The 16,508-nt window shown below is 45.6% G+C and overlaps 2 protein-coding genes across 2 annotated transcripts in view; both read left to right on the forward strand.

Moving 5' to 3' along the window:
- The window catches only part of LOC123327546 (deleted in malignant brain tumors 1 protein-like), a 109,011-nt gene that overhangs the window by 16,350 nt on the left and 76,153 nt on the right, over positions 1 to 16,508 (forward strand). Inside the window, 3 exon segments of the mRNA XM_045164112.1 lie at positions 12,359 to 12,676; positions 14,295 to 14,468; positions 16,135 to 16,203. Coding sequence (XP_045020047.1) covers positions 12,359 to 12,676; positions 14,295 to 14,468; positions 16,135 to 16,203 — 561 coding nt within the window.
- LOC123331462 (putative DMBT1-like protein) lies at positions 12,211 to 12,899 on the forward strand. Its single transcript, XM_044935517.1, has one exon. The coding sequence runs from the start codon at positions 12,370 to 12,372 to the stop codon at positions 12,724 to 12,726; it is 357 nt and encodes a 118-aa protein (XP_044791452.1). The 5' UTR covers positions 12,211 to 12,369; the 3' UTR covers positions 12,727 to 12,899.

Here is a 16,508-nt window from a genome sequence, read left to right on the forward strand (position 1 = left end):
GGATGCACATCCCATCATCCAGACAGCATCTCCACTAATCCCATCAGCAGAGCTTGCACTTGTGTGCAGTATTTCTGGAAGTGTGTGTGTGCATGTGTTTGTGTGTGTGTTTTGGTTTTTTATCGTATATTTTTTGTTTCTTTTTTTCCCCTCTTTGATTTGCCTTTGTTTTGTTCTATTAGTTGGGTTTTTGGTTTAGAGCGCCAGCAATGGCACCCCACTCCAGTACTCTTGCCTGGAAACTCTCGTGGATGGAGGAGCCTGGTGGGCTGCAGTCCATGGGGTCGCTAAGAGTCAGACACGACTGAGTGACTTCACTGTCACTTTTCACTTTCATACATTGGAGAAGGAAATGGCAACCCACTCCAGTGTTCTTGCCTGGAGAATCCCAGGGACGGGGGAGCCTGGTGGGCTGCCTTCTCTGGGGTCGCACAGAGTCGGACACGACTGAAGCGACTTAGCAGCAGCAGCAGCAGCAGCAGCAGACCATCTATGACCACTTGTATGGCCCAAAGTCAAGAGGCAGTTGTCAGGTGAGGCATTGAACTTGAGCACAGGAATTTTCTAGCAAATAGATGTTGAAATGGATTTTAAACAAAGAAATATAATGGAAGATACTAGGGTTTCCATTACAAGGACTGGATTCCAAAGTGACTGTGAAAAAACACTGGAAGTCAGCAGTGACATTAATCATTCACTGAGTGCGTTCTGTTTCCACAGGGCACTGTGGGGAGCTAAAAGATAAGCTTTTCCCACTAAAAAGTATGCAGTCAAATGAAGGTGTAGAAACCAGGAGTTTAGAAAATTAGAATAGCGCTGAGTTTTGTCCTACTGATTGTGAGTGCAGGCCATGTATTGCTAATCACAAGTCTTTGACCAGTTAGTAATTGTCTTGACTGTTTTAGCCCAGGGTTTCTCAGCCTCAGCACTATGGATGTTTGGGACCACATAATTCTCTATGATGAGGGCTGCCCTGCACATTGTAGGATGTTTAACAGTGTCCTGACGACTACCCACTGAAGGACCACCCCCCAAACTGTGACAACCAAAAATGTCTTCAGACATTATCCAGTGTCTGCTGGGGTGGGGGTAGGGGAAGTTGCCACTGATTGAGAACCACTGGTCCAGACAAACAAATGAATTTCCACCAAACATGTGACTGATACTTACACAACCAACCCTGAAGTCACAAAGGTGTGTACCAAAGGAAACAAAGGAAATCATCTAGCGGATCTAGAGCAAATAACTGGGTTAGTTGCTAAAAATCCCAGTTGTATTCAACCGGAATGACTGTATCCATGACACTTTAAAAGTTTCTAAAGTCCATTCAGGCAGCTCAAATATTGGTGGAAGTGTGTATGTACGTGTGTTTGTGCATGTGTGTGTGTGTTGGTTTTTTGTCATATATTTTTTGTTTCTTTCTTTTCCCTTTGATTTGCATTTGTTTTGTTCTATTAGTTGGGTTTTGGGTTTAGAATGCCGTAAAAGCAGACAATTCTGGAGAGCTACTGGTTCCACCTGTTTTGTGTGTGTCAGGAACCATTTGCCTCCTATTTGGAGATATTGCAGTCTCCGGGAGGAACTAGCACGGCCACGATTGTGTAGGATGTGTTACTAGACACACTGGGCTAGTATGTGTCCATGTGTCTGATGGTTAATTAAAGTCATCTGAACTAAGGCAGGGAGCATCAGCATTTTTATTTCCGGGAATCTTAGTCTTTCATTTTAAAATTCGTTTTGAATTGAAGCCTCTCTAGAAACAATATCCCTTTTCCTAAAAGCAATCTTTTCTTTCTCCATATATTAACAGAGACTGAAAATTGAAAGCCAGCATGGGGTAAATGCATGTTTTTGTTTTATTGACTTGACATTTTTCATTCTATGAGTCACCCAGGAAGGTAATAGGTAGATCATAAAGGAAACGGTCGGTAGAATTAACAGTGGGATGGATCAGATTGCCATTTTTTACTATCATTATTTGCTGTTTCCACTTTCCTGAGCCATTGAGATGATCCCACCTGTAAATTTTCATGTACAAAATATGCAGTATGCTCAGCTGGTAAAGAATCTGTCTGCAATGCAGGAGACCTGGGTTCAATCCCTGGGTTGGGAAGATCCCCTGGAGAAGGGAAAGGCTACCCACTCCAGTAATTCTGGCCTAGAGAATTCCATGGAGTGTATAGTCCATGGGGTCACAAAGGGTCAGACACGACTGAGCAACTTTCACTTCACTTCTCTCTGCCCAGTTTGGCTCATCAGTTCCAACCAAAAAAAAAAAAAAACCCTTTAACTTTTAAGTCAAAAGGAAAATTTGCATCAAATAAGTTGAAACTGCTATTGGGCCACTTTCTTCCCTCCATAAGAGTTAGCTTCATTTTCTTTTCTATCATAAGGGTTTTAAGTTACCGACTAGTATTAGTATGTTCTTTTTGCCAATGGAGTTGCTACTAAAAGCCTTATTGCTAACACTGTATTAAGGGGAAGTCTTGGTAAATCTTCGTGTAGCTTATGCAGCTGTTCAACCTATGTTCTTTCCCACTATGTGGGCTCAGAATGAATATTTTACATCTTAACAGCCACTGAAGTCTTGACTCCTCTCCTTGAAAAGAATGCTAATGAGTCCCTGTCATTGCCACAAGGTAGAAAGTCTTTTCACGGTGAATTTGCGATATTAGTCCTTCAGATCAGATCAGTTGCTCAGTCATGTCCGACTCTTTGTGACCCCATGAATCGCAGCACACCAGGCCTCCCTGTCCATCACCAACTCCCGGAGTTCAACCAAACTCATGTGCATTGAGTCAGTGATGCCATCCAGCCATCTCATCCTCTGTCGTCCCCTTCTCCTCCTGCCCCCAATCCCTCCCAGCATCAGAGTCTTTTCCAATGAGTCAATTCTTCACATGAGGTGGCCAAAGTACTGGAGTTTCAGCTTTAGCATCATTCCTTCCAAAGAAATCCCAGGGCTGATCTCCTTCAGAATGGACTGGTTGGATCTCTTTGCAGTCCAAGGGACTCTCAAGAGTCTTCTCCAACACCACAGTTCAAAAGCATCAATTCTTCAGCACTCAGCCTTCCTCACAGTCCAACTCTCACATCCATACATGAGCACAGGAAAAACCATAGCCTTGACTAGACAGACCTTTGTTGGCAAAGTAATGTCTCTGCTTTTGAATATGCTATCTAGGTTGGTCATAACTTTCCTTCCAAGGAGTAAGCGTCTTTTAATTTCATGGCTCCAGTCACCATCTGTAGTGATTTTGGAGCCCAGAAAAATAAAGTCTGACACTGTTTCCACTGTTTCCCCATCTATTTCCCATGAAGTGATGGGACCAGATGCCATGATCTTCAGTTTTCTGAATGTTGAGCTTTAAGCCAACTTTTTCACTCTCCACTTTCACTTTCATCAAGAGGCTTTTAGTTCCTCTTCGCTTTCTGCCATAAGGGTGGTGTCATCTGCATATCTGAGGTTATTGATATTTCTCCCTGGCAATCTTGATTCCAGCTTGTGTTTCTTCCAGTCCAGCGTTTCTCATGATGTACTCTGCATATAAGTTAAATAAACAGGGTGAAAATATACAGCCTTGACGAACTCCTTTTCCTATTTAGTCCTTATTTGATGCAAAATTTCCTTTTGACTTAAAACTAAAAGCTTTTCTGGTTGGAATTGATGAGCCAAACTGGGGAGGGAAAACATACTACATATGTTGGACATGAATCATCCATTTATTGATGGACTAGGACACTGCTGGGAGAAGGCAATGGCAACCCACTCCAGTACTCTTGCCAGGAAAATCCCATGGATGGAGGAGCCTGGTAGGCTGCAGTCCACAGGGTCGCTAAGAGTTGAACACGACTTCATGCATTGAAGAAGGAAATAGCAACCCACTCCAGTGTTTTTGCCTTGAGAATTCCAGGGACCGGGGAGTCTGGTGGGCTGCCGTCTATGGGGTTGCACAGAGTCAGACACGACTGAAGCGACTTAGCATTAGCGTTAGCATTAGGACACTACTGAGTCTTGCATCGTGCAACTGGTAAACTCAGTGGGAATATGTTGAAGACAGGCATGTATTACCCAGCTGAGCTGTGGATTGAGGGAAAGACCATGGGTTTAGCAGTAGAATCTCCATGTTTGAGTTCCACTCTGCATTTTTGGGCTTCCCTGGCAGCTCAGATGGTAAAGAATCTTCCTTCAGTGCAGGAGTCCCAGGTTCAATACCTGGGTCGGGAAGATCCCCTGGAGAACGGAATGGCTAAACATTCCAGTATTCTTGCCTGGAGAATCCCATGGACAGAGGAGCCTAGTGGGCTGCATACAGTTCATGGGGCTGCAAAAGAGTCAGACACGACTGAGCAACTAACACTTTCACTGCCATTTATCTAGTGTAGCTTTGGGCAAGCCATTTTTTAAGGGGATTAAAACATCTCTCTCTTTTCTTTTTTAATAAAGAGGACTAAAACATCTGCTTCACTGTGCTCCATTTGGGTTAAATGAGGTCATGTACATGGAATGATAAGAGCAAACTTTATTGAGTGTCAGTGACACTTGGGGCATAGTTCTAGGTCTTGGCGTGCAGAGTTATTATTTAATTCTCTAGTTTGTTCATGATAACTAGCCCGCTCTCAGGGGGTGAGCATTCTTTGGAGCCAATATCACAGGTTGAAGCTACTACCTTTAGTCTCTTCCTCAAATCAATCAAATCAGCAAATATTTCTGAGAGTCTATTATGTCCAAGGGGCTGCATTTCAGCAGGAGTTCACTATGTTTCACATTTGGTATTTTTCACCTGTCACATCATAGATTTGTTAAAAATGATTAAGTAGGTGAGGTAGAAGTTGATTTAATTGAGCATTAAATATTTTCATTTATTTGTACCCAAGAGGTGATAGAAATTCAGAAACTGTACTGTCAGGTAAGAGAACATTTTTGTGCTCTTTCCTGGGACATTTCTGATTGCTTGTCAAAATACAGGAGAAAAATAAATGAAAGAGTTGCTGTTGAGTTATTTTGCTGAGTGATTCATTATGTGTGCTGTGCTTAGTTGCTCAGGCATGTCCAAATCTTTGAGACCCCATGCACTGCAGCCTGCCATTGATCCTCTGTCCTTGGGGATTCTCCAGGCAAGAATACTGGAGTGGATTGCCATGCTCTCCTCCAGGGGATCTTCCCAACCTAGGGATCAAACCCAGGTCTTCCACATTTCAGGCAGATTCTTTACCGACTGAGCCACCAGGAAAGCCCAAGAATACTGGACTGGGTGGCCTATCCCTTCTCCAGGGGATCTTCTCAACCCGGACTCAAACCAGGGTCTCCTGCACTGCAGGTGAATTCTTTACCAGCAGAGCTACCAGGGAAGCCCAATTCATTATAACCTGCCCTTTATAATGTAGCTTGTGTGGGGTGATTTTCAGAGTGTTGCTCCAGCTGATTCTTAAAAAAAAAAAAAAGGAGATAACAATGTCATTATTTTAAACAAATACTAGAAACTATTTTGAACATCACAATTTTATAATTATTTTTTTAATTTAATTTTATTTTTTAACTTTACAATATTGTATTGGTTTTGCCATACATCAACATGAATCCGCCACAGGTATACACGTGTTCCCCATCCTGAACCCTCCTCCCTCCTCCCTCCCTGTACCATCCCTCTGGGTCATCCCAGTGCACCAGCCCCAAGCATCCAGTATTGTGCATCGAACCTGGACTGGCGACTTGTTTCATATATGATATTATACATGTTTCAATGCCATTCTCCCAAATCATCCCACCCTCTCCCTCTCCCACAGAGTCCAAAAGACTGTTCTATACATCAGTGTCTCTTTTGCTGTCTCATATACAGGGTTATTGGAGAAGGCAATGGCACCCCACTCCAGTACTCTTGCCTGGAGAATCCCATGGACAGAGGAGCCTGGTAGGCTGCAGTCCATGGGGTCGCTAGGAGTCGGACACGACTGAGCGACTTCACTTTCACTTTTCACTTTCATGCATTGGAGAAGGAAATGGCAACCCACTCCAGTGTTCTTGCCTGGAGAATCCCAGGGACGGGGGAGCCTGGTGGGCTGCCGTCTATGGGGTCGCACAGAGTCGAACACGACTGAAGCGACTTAGCAGCAGCATACAGGGTTATTGTTACCATCTTTCTAAATTCCATATATATGTGTTAGTATACTGTATTGGTGTTTTTCTTTCTGGCTTACTTCACTCTGTATAATAGGCTCCAGTTTCATCCACCTCATTAGAATTGATTCAAATGTATTCTTTTTAGTGGCTGAATAATACTCCATTGTGTATATGTACCACAGCTTTCTTATCCATTCATCTGCTGATGGACATCTAGGTTGCTTCCATGTCCTGGCTATTATAAACAGTGCTGTGATGAACATTGGAGTACACGTGTCTCTTTTTTTAATCTTCATCTTGGCAGCTTCTCTGAGAGTTTTCAAAATCCCTTAATTTTCATAAGTGATACATTTCAGTTCTTCTTTGGAGGAAGCATCATTTGATCACATGTAATATTTGCTTATTGTATGAGTTGCTGCCTTAAAAGATTGCCATAAACTTAGTGGCTTAAACAACTCACATTTACTATCTTACAGTTCTGAAGGACAAAAACAGGTCTTAGTGAGTTAAAACCCAAGGCTACACCAGGCATTGTTCGTTCCAGAGGCTCTAGAAGTGGAGATCCATTTCCTTGCCTTTTCCAATTTCTAGAGGCCACCTGCATTCTTTGGCTCATGGCCTCCTGCCCAACTTTAAAGCCAGCAACAGGAAGAATATTAAGGCCCCAAACATATCATTCTTGTAAAAAAAAAAAAAAAAAAACTGAGCACCTGAGCTTGGCCATCAAGCAGGAGACAGAGAGAGAGAAAGGGGCTGGTTAAATCTGACAGGACTGAGGACTGGGAGCTGAGAGGTGGTCTAGCATCTCTGTCAGTCCCACTCTGTAAAGAGTGGGAGGAAAAGGCAGGATTGTGTTATGTGGGGGTGTGGGGGTGGGTCTGTGTGTCAATGAATGAGAACGGGAGGTTCCTATAGAGTCACCTCATATCTTTAAAATTTACGAAATAAATCAGAACATCTGGCCTGATGTCTGGGAAGTGGCCAACCTGGAAAGGTTTCACTGTGTCCCTGAGTCACTTGAAGAGGGGACGCGTCTTCCTGGTCATGGTGTGTGCAGTGACCACGCAGGTCATTTTATCTTCGCATCGTGCGAGTCCACGCCCTGTTCCTTCTCCATCATCTGTGAGGCTGCCATGTCAGTTACACCATCAAATGATTCACGCCCTGAGGATGCTGATGGGATCATCAATGAGCCCTCGGACCTGCGTTCCATGTGGCTCTGTGGGGCTGAAACCCGCTGTGCATGTCAGATACACCCTGGATCTTTGGTACCCTAGGAAGAATGTAATACTGCTTCGTCAGCATTATTATATGGATGGCATGTTGAAATGATCATAATTTGGACGTATTGGACTAAATAAGGTACATTACTGAAATTAATTTCACCTCTTCCTCTTTACTTTTTAAAATGTGGCTGCCAGAACATTTTAAATTGCCCAGGTGACTCATGCTCTGCGCCTGGTGGACAGCACTTCCTTCCTCCACGTCAGTCCCTGTGTTAACTGTCCCACATGGATTTTCTTATCTGATCCTCCTGACAGTCAAATAAGAAAACTTCCATAATCTCCCTTCTCTCAACAGGGAAACTCATACTCAAATAAGTTAAATATTATCCCCAAAGGCAGTGGAATGATAACACAGACAATCTGACTTCAGAGCTTAGAGATTAATCTCTGAACTATTTTTTCTCCCTAAACCACATTCAAATCCTATTAACTACTAAAAACACTGACTAGGCATGTGGCCTATTCAGAGATTCTGAGATGAGGAAAGTGAAGAGTAAAGAGAGGGGACCAGCATTCAGTCCCATCACTTCATGGCAAATAGATTGGGGAAAAGTGGAAACAGTGGCAGATTTTATTTTCTTGGGCTCCAAAATCACTGCGGGAGGTAAATGCAGCCATAAAATTAAGAGACGCTTCCTTCTTGGAAGAAAAATTATGACACATCTAGACAGCATATTAAAAAGCAGAGACATCACTTTGCTGACAAAGGTCTGTATAGTCAAAGTTATTGTTTTTCCAGTAGTCACGTGCGGATGTGAGAGTTGGACCATAAAGAAGGCTGAGTGCCCAAGAACTGGTGCTTTCAAACTGTGGTGCTGGAGAAGACTCTTAAGAGTCCCTTGGACAGCAAGGCAATCAAACCAGTCAGTCCTAAAGGAAATCAACCCTGAATATTCACTTGCAGGTCTGATGCTGAAGCTGAAGCTCCAATACCTTGGCCACCTGATGCAAAGAGCCGATTCATTGGAAAAGACCCTGATACTGGGGAAGGTTGAGGGCAGGAGGAGAAGGGGCCGGCTGAGGATGAGATGGTTGGATGGCATCACCGACTCAATGGACATGAGTTTGAGCAAGACCAGGAGATGGTGAAGAACAGGGAAGCCTGGCGTGCTGCAGTCCATGGGGTCACAAAGATTCAGACACGACTGAGCGACTAAACAACAAGAGTAAAGAGACAGCTCAGCTCTGAGTCAGCCTTGCATTTATATTCTTCCTCTTGCACTTACTCATCCTCTGCCTCCAGGGCACCCATTAAAACACCAGCATAACCTCCAGAGCACTCTCCAGTCCCCCACCTCAGACCGGCAGCTGCCATCCCTCCTCTGGACCCACAGTTCTCTGTCCTCACTTTTAGCTCTATTCCTTTCCTGTACAGTTGTGTGTCCATTCATCTCTCCAATGATGTCATCAGCTTCCGGGAGCAGAATCCGTATCTTTCTCATCTTTGACATTGTCCCCAGCCAAACACACACACACACACACACACACACACACAGGGTCTCAAGAATAGCGTCTGCTGTTTGATAGGCATTCAGTGCTCATTAAATGAAAACATAACTAAATGCTGCTCCACCGATCCCGGTTTACAAATGTGCATTCACTTCCAAATGTTTACAAAAGAAAATGTGAACCCAGTCAGTTCTTCCATCTCCTAAGTGGCTCAGATTTCTTCTGAAACCGGAGGGGCATGGCCCAGGCTCTTGGCAGGATGGTGGTCAGTGCCAGCTGCTGGTCTCTGGGTTTGGAGCCCCCTCTCCTGCCCCCCAGATGTGGGACCCTCACCAGGTTTCTCTCCCTCTTGGTGGTTCAGTTTCTGTTCTGAAACATGGGGTGATGACTGTGTGTTTCAAGGAGCGTTTGTGAGCATTAAGTCAGTGAGTTCGTGTTAAGAGCCTGGTGCCCAATCAGGCACCGTGAGCCTGGGTTTCTGTGCCTGTGTGTCCAGTGCGATAGTGCCCCTCTAGAAGAGGGGATTCTGCCCCGTGGTACTCAGCTGGGTCAAGAGCGCGCAGCAGGTCTGCTCTTTGCTAATGGCCTCAGCCATTGTGTTATCACAAGTCCTCCCCCCAGCACTTGGCCGCCACCAACTTGCTTTCTATCTCTACAGATGTACTTCATCTGATTAGTTCCTATAAGTGAAATCATACAACGTGTGGTATATGAAATCATACAACATGTGCCTTTGGTGTCTAGCACAGTGTTTTCAAGGCTGATGGTTCCTTTTTAAATACTCTGTATTGAATGAGCTTGTCCACAGCTAATTGAATTCTTCTCCTGGAAATGTGAAGCAGGTGAATAAAGTCCTTCTCTTTCTGTGCTGTGCTTAGTCACTCAGTCGTGTCCGACTCTTTGTGACCCCGTGGACTGTAGCCTTCCAGGTTCCTCTGTCCATGGGATTTCCCAGGCAAGAATACTGGAGTGGGTTGCCATGCCCTCCTCTAGGGGATCTTCCCAACCCAGGGATTGAACCCCCATTGCAGGCGGACTCTTCACCATCTGAACCACCAAGGAAGCCCCCTTGTTTTCCTGTTTGGTATTAAACATCAGGAGTCATTTCTCTTATACTGTTGCTTTCCCAGCAGCTCTCTCAACTTCTGCCATCCCAGAAGATGTGAACCACCCAGCTGTATCCTCAGGTAGGTCAGTGAACTGTGAGTTAAAGCAATGAAGATGGGTGTGGTACATTGTTACATGCCACTTCCAGCATTTTAAGCCCAGAGGAAGGATGTGTTGTAGGTCAGGGCCGGGGAGAACTCACTGCCAAGGGCTCTACAGGCAACGTGGTGCCCAGTGTCACCTTCAGAACCAGATTTTAAGCTCCAGAGGACAAGGGTTTTATCTGCCTTTCTCATCACTGTATCTGCAGCACTTGTCACAGTGCTTGGTGCGTTAGAAGCACCCAGGGAAAGTTCATTGGATCAGTAAATGAATGTGTAAGCCCTGCATGGGTTTCCCAGGTGGCACGGTGGGAAAGATTTCACTTGCCAGTACAGGAGACACAAGAGATGCAGGTTGGATCCCTGGCTCAGGAAGATCCTCTGGAGTAGGAAATGGCAACCCTCTCCAGTATTTTTGCCTGGAAAATTCCACAGACAGAGGAGCCTGGCAGGCTACAGTCTATGGGGTTGCAAAGAGTCAGACATGATTCATCGACTGGGCACGTGAGCCCTGCACGTGTGGATGGGCTGTCTGGCCCTGCTGGGGTAGCTCTGGTCTTAGTTAAGAATAGTCCTGCTAGACAGTGCGTAGTGGCGGCAAGTCCCTCTGCTCAAGAGACCCAGGCATCACTCTGGAAAATGCTGGTAGCCCCCTGTTGGCACTCACATCCCTCCTCAGAAAGAAGTGCTAGGATTTCACATGTAAGCAAACTAATGAAGCCGAATTCCACCAAATATTTTTCTTTTTCCATCTCAGCAGATTATGAAGAGTTACCAACTGACATACCAGGTATGGCCATGATTTCATCACTGGATCTATAGATACACAGCCTTACCGTGCAGATGGGTGATACCTGGATGGTCATGTCATCAGATTACACAGTGTCCTCCACGGGGTCAATGATCAAATCTGTATGGATACTATGATTCTTAGAACTTTTGCCCGATTCTTCCATGATTGTTTTATTACTGCTGAGCATCCTTATGCAGAAAGGGGACAAGGCTTTGGTGGGCGGGGGAGGTGCAGCAGAACACGATTACAAGCTTTCTAACAGCAGCCTGAAGGTCTCCCCAGCCTCATTAGAAACAGGTCGTTTGTTATGACGTGGCCAGCCCAGAGGTTCTGGTAGTGCTGTGGCATAGCTGACGGCTGTTCACCAGCTGCTGGTTGAGTCCTTTTCCAAAGTGCTCTTGTGTCTGGTCTCAGAAAGAGATGGTTCGGTCCTCATCACCATTTCCCTGTTGTTCTAGTTCTACCTGTGGTCGACTCGCCAGCAGAAAGTCGCAGAGCCAGTTTTCCTTGGCCCAGCCCATCAGGTCAGAATCTTCCTGGCAGGATGTACCACTGCTCTCGTGAAACCCTGGGGAGATTATCAGAGCCCAGGAAGGACCCTAGGAAGTTGCATTCTCAGAGGCCTCAGAGGAGCTCAGGGCAAGACCATAGTAAGATGAGAAGGGTCACAGCCTCCAGGACTGGGGTCGGTCAGCTGAGCCTCCCTCATGGTTTCAGCACTGGATCATCCTTGCTTTCCAGAGAAACATTTTAAAGTTCAGAATATACAGAGAAACAAGAAGTCAATAACCACATTGATGTCCCCTTTACCTGGACATGACTGATGCTTACATTTTATTATACTGATGTTCCAGTCTTATCAAAAAATAAAGCATTATAAAAATTATAATGATAAAGATAAATTGAAGGTTCCCCAAATTCCCCAACTCCAGGCTCTGTTCTCTCCTTCCTCAGAGAAGCACTCTCCTGAATTCTGTGTTTATAGTTCATTTTTAACATTTTATGACTAGGAATCATGTCATCTCAGTGCATGTTATTTTGTGGTTTTCTTTCACACAAATTACATTAGTCCCTATATATCGTTTAGTACCTTTTATTCTTTACTCGCTGCACATTTGTGAGATTCATCCATGTTGATATACACACATATATAAAAATATATACATCTCACTGCTTTGAGCTGCTATAATATTACATTTTTTGAGTAAGCCATTTATTTTCTTTTCCCCACTGACGGAGATACGTTTTCCTAATTTTTCACATCTGTCCTGCAGATGTCAAGTCCTAAAGCTCCAAATCCATAGTCTACCATCTAATCTGCTTTGTTGAGTAGGTGGTAAAGAGCACGCCACTGAGCAGAGTGATTATTAGGCAATTCTTGCCTAGAAGGAGCTCAGATGTGTGGAGTAATCAAAGGATTACCTTTAATTTGTAAGCCAGACAAAGAGGGCGAGTTCCATAGGGAAGTCTCATGAACTGACCTCGACGTTCTCTCTCACAGGAGAGTGGCCCATGCTGAGGCTGGTCAACGGCCCTGGAAGATGCTCTGGGCGGGTGGAGGTTTCCTACCAGGGCAGCTGGGGGTCGGTGTGCGGCGAGGGCTGGAGTCTGAAGGAGGCGCACGTGGTATGCAGGCAGCTGGGGTGCGGCTGGGCAGTGTCCACGCCTCCCGGTGCCCACTTTGGCCCAGGCTTCGGGAAGATTCTCCTGGACAACGTGCACTGCAGCGGCGAGGAGAGCCACCTGGCCCTGTGTGCCCACGACACCTGGTTCACTCGCAGCTGTGGTCACGAGGCAGACGCTGGAGCCATCTGCTCAGGTGAGGGGTCCCAACGACTCCCCGTCAGAATGGATCATGACAGCAAATGAGCAGTGAGGCAGGGCCCCCCTCCCAAGAGGGCTGGTGGTCTCCTCTGCACATTAACAGTTTTCAAAACCTGGTTCCCTCCAGGGGGATTTGGGCTCTTTCTATGTCCCATTCTGTTGTTGTTCAATCGCTAAGTCATGTCCAACTCTTTGCGATCCCATGGACTGCAGCACACCAGGCTTCCCTGTCCTTTACCATCTCCTGGAGTTTGCTCAAACTCGTGTCTGTTGAGTCGGTGAGCCCATCCAATCATCTCATCCTCTGTCATACCCTTCTCCTTGTGCCTTCAATCTTTCCCAGCGTCAGGGTCTTTTCCAATGAGTCAGCTCTTCACATCAGGTTGCCACAGTATTGGGAGCTTCAACATCAGTCCTTCCAATGAGTATTCAAGGTTGATTTCCTTTAGGATTGGCTGGTTTGACTCCTGATCCTATCTGGCTAATGCTGATCCTGTGAGATAGAAATGGGGTGAAAATGACCTTGTTAAATCAGGCTTTAAAGCAGTTAATGGAGGCTGGTTTGCTTGGTCAATATCGCTTGAAGCCTAAAAGCTTTCCCAGCACCTAGTTCAGTGGGCCATACAGACGGAACTCACGGATGTGCAGCGCTGACCTGGCTCTCCTGTGCTCACGCTCTCCTCTAGGAATCCGCCTCATCCTGGGGTGCTTGGCCCCTCTTCTGGGCAGCTCCTAGAGGGCAGATCCCAGGCAGTCTTTAGGGGTGGCTTGGTGGGCAGCTCAACACTGAAATGCAATACCAGCAGCAAAGGGAGTTAGAAACTAGCCAACTACCCTGTCACCCGGTGCAGTAATCGTCCCCCATCAGAACTAAGCTCCCAGGCCATTGCAGGTGTCTGGGGCCACTGGAGGAGTATAAGTTATGGTCTCTGGGACTCCCCTGGCGGTCCAGTGGTTAAGACTTCATCTTCCAATGCAGGGAGTGCAGAGTTGACCCCTGGTCAGTGAGTTGACACCTCACATGCCTCATAGTCTCTCCCGCAAAAAAAAAAAAAAATCATAAAACAGAAATAATAAAGACTTTTAAAATGGCCCACATAAAAAAAAAATCTTTTTAAAAATGGTCATTAACTTTAGGATGTAATAGTTTTCTATGATTTGCCCACTAGTCATCACAATCACTTTTTTGAAAGAAAATGACCATCTATTTTCCAGAGTGATTAGATGAGAAATTTATCCCCCTGGAGTCTGTAGGACCTGATCTTCCTTAATAAGCAAAGAAACGACACCAGTTAAAAATGTATATTTATGTGATTTTAGAGTACTTTGGTCACTGGGAAAAAACTATGGGGCCATTTCCATCACTCCCTTTTATCCTAAAACAGCAGTTGTTGTTGTTGTTGTTTTAAAACTTTAATGTGCATCAGAACCGCCCAGAGGGTTTGTTAAGACCCAGATTGCTGGGCCACACCCCCAGCGTTTCTGATTCAGTAGGGTGGGGTGTGAGGATTTGCATTTCCAACACGTTCAGGATGGTTATCCTGCTGGTCTGCCGATCACGCTTTGAGAACCACTGTCTGAAAACAAGGACTCTTTCTTATCCTAATAATCAGGAGCAGAAGCATCATCTCCATCATCCTCAGCGTCGTCCGCGTCACCTTGGCCGTTGTCATCATGGCCGTCCTCGTCGCCGTCAGCAACGCTGTCGCCATCAGCACCTCCACTGTCGTCAGTGCCATCAGGAGCACCTCCATCATCACCAGCAGCAGCAAAAACTAGTCTGTCCGGTAAGTTGAACTTTTTATTTGTGAGTCACTTCCCTGGTTGTTTTTAGTTTATGTGCTTTTATGGAAGGAAAGTTATGACCAACCTAGACAGCATATTCAAAAGCAGAGACATTACTTTGCCAACAAAGGTCCGTCTAGTCAAGGCTATGGTTTTTCCTGTGGTCATGTATGGATGTGAGAGTTGGACTGTGAAGAAGGCTGAGCACCGAAGAATTGATGCTTTTGAACTGTGGTGTTGGAGAAGACTCTTGAGAGTCCCTTGGACTGCAAGGAGATCCAACCGGTCCATTCTGAAGGAGATCAGCCCTGGGATTTCTTTGGAAAGAATGATGCTAAAGCTGAAACTCCAGTCCTTTGGCCACCTCATGCGAAGAGTTGACTCATTGGAAAAGACTCTGATGCTGGGAGGGATTGCGGGCAGAAGGAGAAGAGGGCAGGCAGAGGATGAGATGGTTGGATGGCATCACTGACTCAATGAACATGAGTTTGAACAAACTATGGAAGATAGAGAAGGACAGAGGAACCTGGCGTGCTAGAGCCCATGGGGTCACCAAAAGTCAGACGTGACTTAGTGACTGACAACAAAAGATGCTTAAGGGAACAGCAGTTACCCAGTTCCTATTTACTGTGCAAGGACTGCTGATAAAAACAAAAAAGGGCAGGGTATTTGGGATGCTCATCCATCACCTGAAATTCTTGAATGTTCCTTTCCCTTCAGTTATTTATGTGAAATCCATATTGTATCCCACTGATTTAGGAACTGAACCTACTGTTAGTTGATTTGAAAAGGATCCAAAGGAGTAAAAGGCGTCATTAAAAGCAGGCAATATTGTGCACCTGTCAGGTGCTGGTAGCCCGGCGAGCTCCCTCAAATTGGTGTTCACAGAAGCCGCAAGGATGCAGAAGGCAGCAGAGCTCCTGGCACCGAGGCAGCCCATGTGGGCACCGCTGCCCCTACATCTGACTTGTCTGGGTCACCATCTTCTCTGGCAGCAGCCTTCAGCACCTGCAGGTCATTACTGAAGGCTGAAGCCAACTCCATCAGCAACCAGTTAAAACTGAAACCAGAAATCAGTTCTTTACACTGAACATTCAGTTTGTTGGGTTAATTGCCATTTGACGTTTTAAACACTGATTTGGTCCAACTGACCCCATAATTAGATGGCAGTAAGAAGGTTTACTTGGATTGATGTTTTATGAGACAAAACGAGGTACAAGAGCTGCTCAAAGATGCCGTGTTTGTCTCACATTGCTTGGGTACCACGCAGTCTAGGCAGGTTTGCCAAACACCTAGGGAGAGCTGGAGAAGTCCATTCATTGATACGAATGCTGCGTCTCCATGATAGAACACAGCTGGTTGTTTCCTGAAAGGGAAAGAAGAGATGGCAGCAAAGAGATCCCAAAAGGAACTCATGGACAGAGCACGGATGCGCCGACCATGGGGAATATTCTAAACCCTTATCTTAGAGACTGGATAACTGAGCTTAAAGATAGGGGAGGGGAGGTCTTCCCTGCCTAGAACTTTGTAGGGGAGCCAGTGGAGGACCCAGTGCCTTGTATTTGAGTCTGACTTTTCAGAATGTTCTCATTGCAAGGATTTTCCTTTCCTACATGGGGTTAGGAGGCTCCTGACCTCGAGCAATGTCCTGTTTGTACCTGTTTGCAGGTGCTGGACTGTCAGCTACCATACCCACAACGGGCCCTCCCAGCCTTCACTCCACCCTCCCGCCAGCAGGTAACGCCTTTCTGTGACTTGGCCAGTCTGTGCTTAGCATTTTCTGAGAAACTAGTGTATGCCATGCACAGAATTAAGTGTGCTCTACAGTAATCTTAAAGCAAGCTGCTATTCCCAGCATTTCACAAGAAAATAAACAGAGACCCAGAGAACACAGTGAACTGCTCAAATAACTAGTCACACAGTCATAAGTGGCAAAGGCTGGATTCACCCAGACCTGTTAACTACAAGGATCATGTTGGTTTCACTGTGTTTTTCATGTTGGCCTGGATAAAAACTACCTAGACAAGGAGAAGATATGAATA

The sequence above is a fragment of the Bubalus bubalis genome, chromosome 23 (assembly GCF_019923935.1).
Source record: "Bubalus bubalis isolate 160015118507 breed Murrah chromosome 23, NDDB_SH_1, whole genome shotgun sequence".
NCBI classification, from domain to species: Eukaryota; Metazoa; Chordata; class Mammalia; order Artiodactyla; family Bovidae; genus Bubalus; species Bubalus bubalis.

Bases quoted from the DNA above. Each gene is read 5' to 3' on its own strand.
- LOC123331462 (XM_044935517.1), top strand. From the start codon at position 12,370: ATGCTGAGGCTGGTCAACGGCCCTGGAAGATGCTCTGGGCGGGTGGAG.